The following is a 1,290-nucleotide window of genomic DNA, read 5'->3' on the forward strand; positions in this document are numbered from 1 at the left end:
CCCCCCCTATTTTTCTTTCGAATGGGCAGTTGATCAGGCTTTTGGAGTAGGGGGTGGGGTAGAGAGATAGACAGTCGTCCACCTGCTCGCTAAAAGGAGGTGCATCCTTTTCACTGGTGTAATACACAAGAGAGATGTTATATAATACATTGCACTATATACAAATACAGCTTAACCAGCTGTAAGGGCCACCTATCTGTACCCGGGGTTTTATGCATTAAGCAAAATTTGATCACTTTTTGTATAATTTCTGATTATTTTCCTTTATCATTCTTTGTTAAACCTAACAGAATCGCATAATATCACATTTTTGGGATCAGTTTGCATAATTTCAGAATTTTCTTTGCATAAAACCGCAGGGACAGATGTATACAATTGGCCCCCCCCCACTTTTTTTTTGTCAAACAGTATAATGACACTGACTGTGTAAGATTTCCACCTGGCTGAGACAATCGTTTTTATATTCGACCATGAGTGGCCGTCTTAGACAGTCATGACTGTTCTGAAAAGGGCAATAGAAAAATGTTTGTGTTGTGTCAGACCAGTCGCAGAAGGCCAACAGACAGTTCACTGCAACACCATTATTATTACTTTATATAATTGTAGGCGTGATATATATGTATACTTGTATATACATTTGTATATATACATACATATTATGGTAAATGGGGTTGGGAGTGCCTCATTTAATAGGTGACCGTCTTTTTTCCACCTTCTTTAATTTTGTGCCATTTCAAACCTGTACAAAATATTTGTGCCCCCCCCCCCCATACACACACCTGACAGGACAATTTAACCTTATCCGTACGTCGTGTTTTACTATCGTATCCATACGACGTGGGGAACTCTGTGCCACCACTTTCAAAAAGGAAATTTACTCGTTAATCCAATCCGTACGCTTGGCATAGAAGTCTGTCAAAATGATTTTTTTTTTCAGAAATACTGAAAGTTTCAAAGAGATCTTCGAACTAGAAGTATTCTAAAATGTGAAGAATACAACCCCGGTGGTACAAAATGACCCCATGGCGTACGGATAGGGTTAAAAATGCAAAGTCATGCAGCACGGAGAAGAGCCTACCTATATTAGGCTTGTTCCGTGTTTCTAGATAACTCATAATATACCAACACAGAGAAGGACCAAAGACAATGTTTGTGTTGTGTCAGAGTACATCGACCGGTGGCTGGAGGCCAACAGACAGTTCAACTGGAACGCCGTGGTCCGCACCAAGAAGTTCCTCTCCACCCGGTGCTGTTGCTTCTGTTCCTGGGGGAAGAGGTGAGACAGGGGCT

At 41.1% G+C, this 1,290-nt stretch overlaps 1 protein-coding gene across 1 annotated transcript in view; it reads left to right on the forward strand.

The window, feature by feature from the left end:
- Window positions 1-1,164: 1,164 nt before the first annotated feature.
- Window positions 1,165-1,290, forward strand: part of LOC106013989 (innexin unc-7) — a gene marked incomplete at both ends in the record, with an annotated part of 1,203 nt that continues 1,077 nt past the window's right edge. The window contains 1 exon segment of the mRNA XM_013090963.1: window positions 1,165-1,276. Coding sequence (XP_012946417.1) covers window positions 1,165-1,276 — 112 coding nt within the window.

This window comes from Aplysia californica, unplaced genomic scaffold (assembly GCF_000002075.1).
Source record: "Aplysia californica isolate F4 #8 unplaced genomic scaffold, AplCal3.0 scaffold01740, whole genome shotgun sequence".
NCBI lineage: Eukaryota > Metazoa > Mollusca > Gastropoda > Aplysiida > Aplysiidae > Aplysia > Aplysia californica.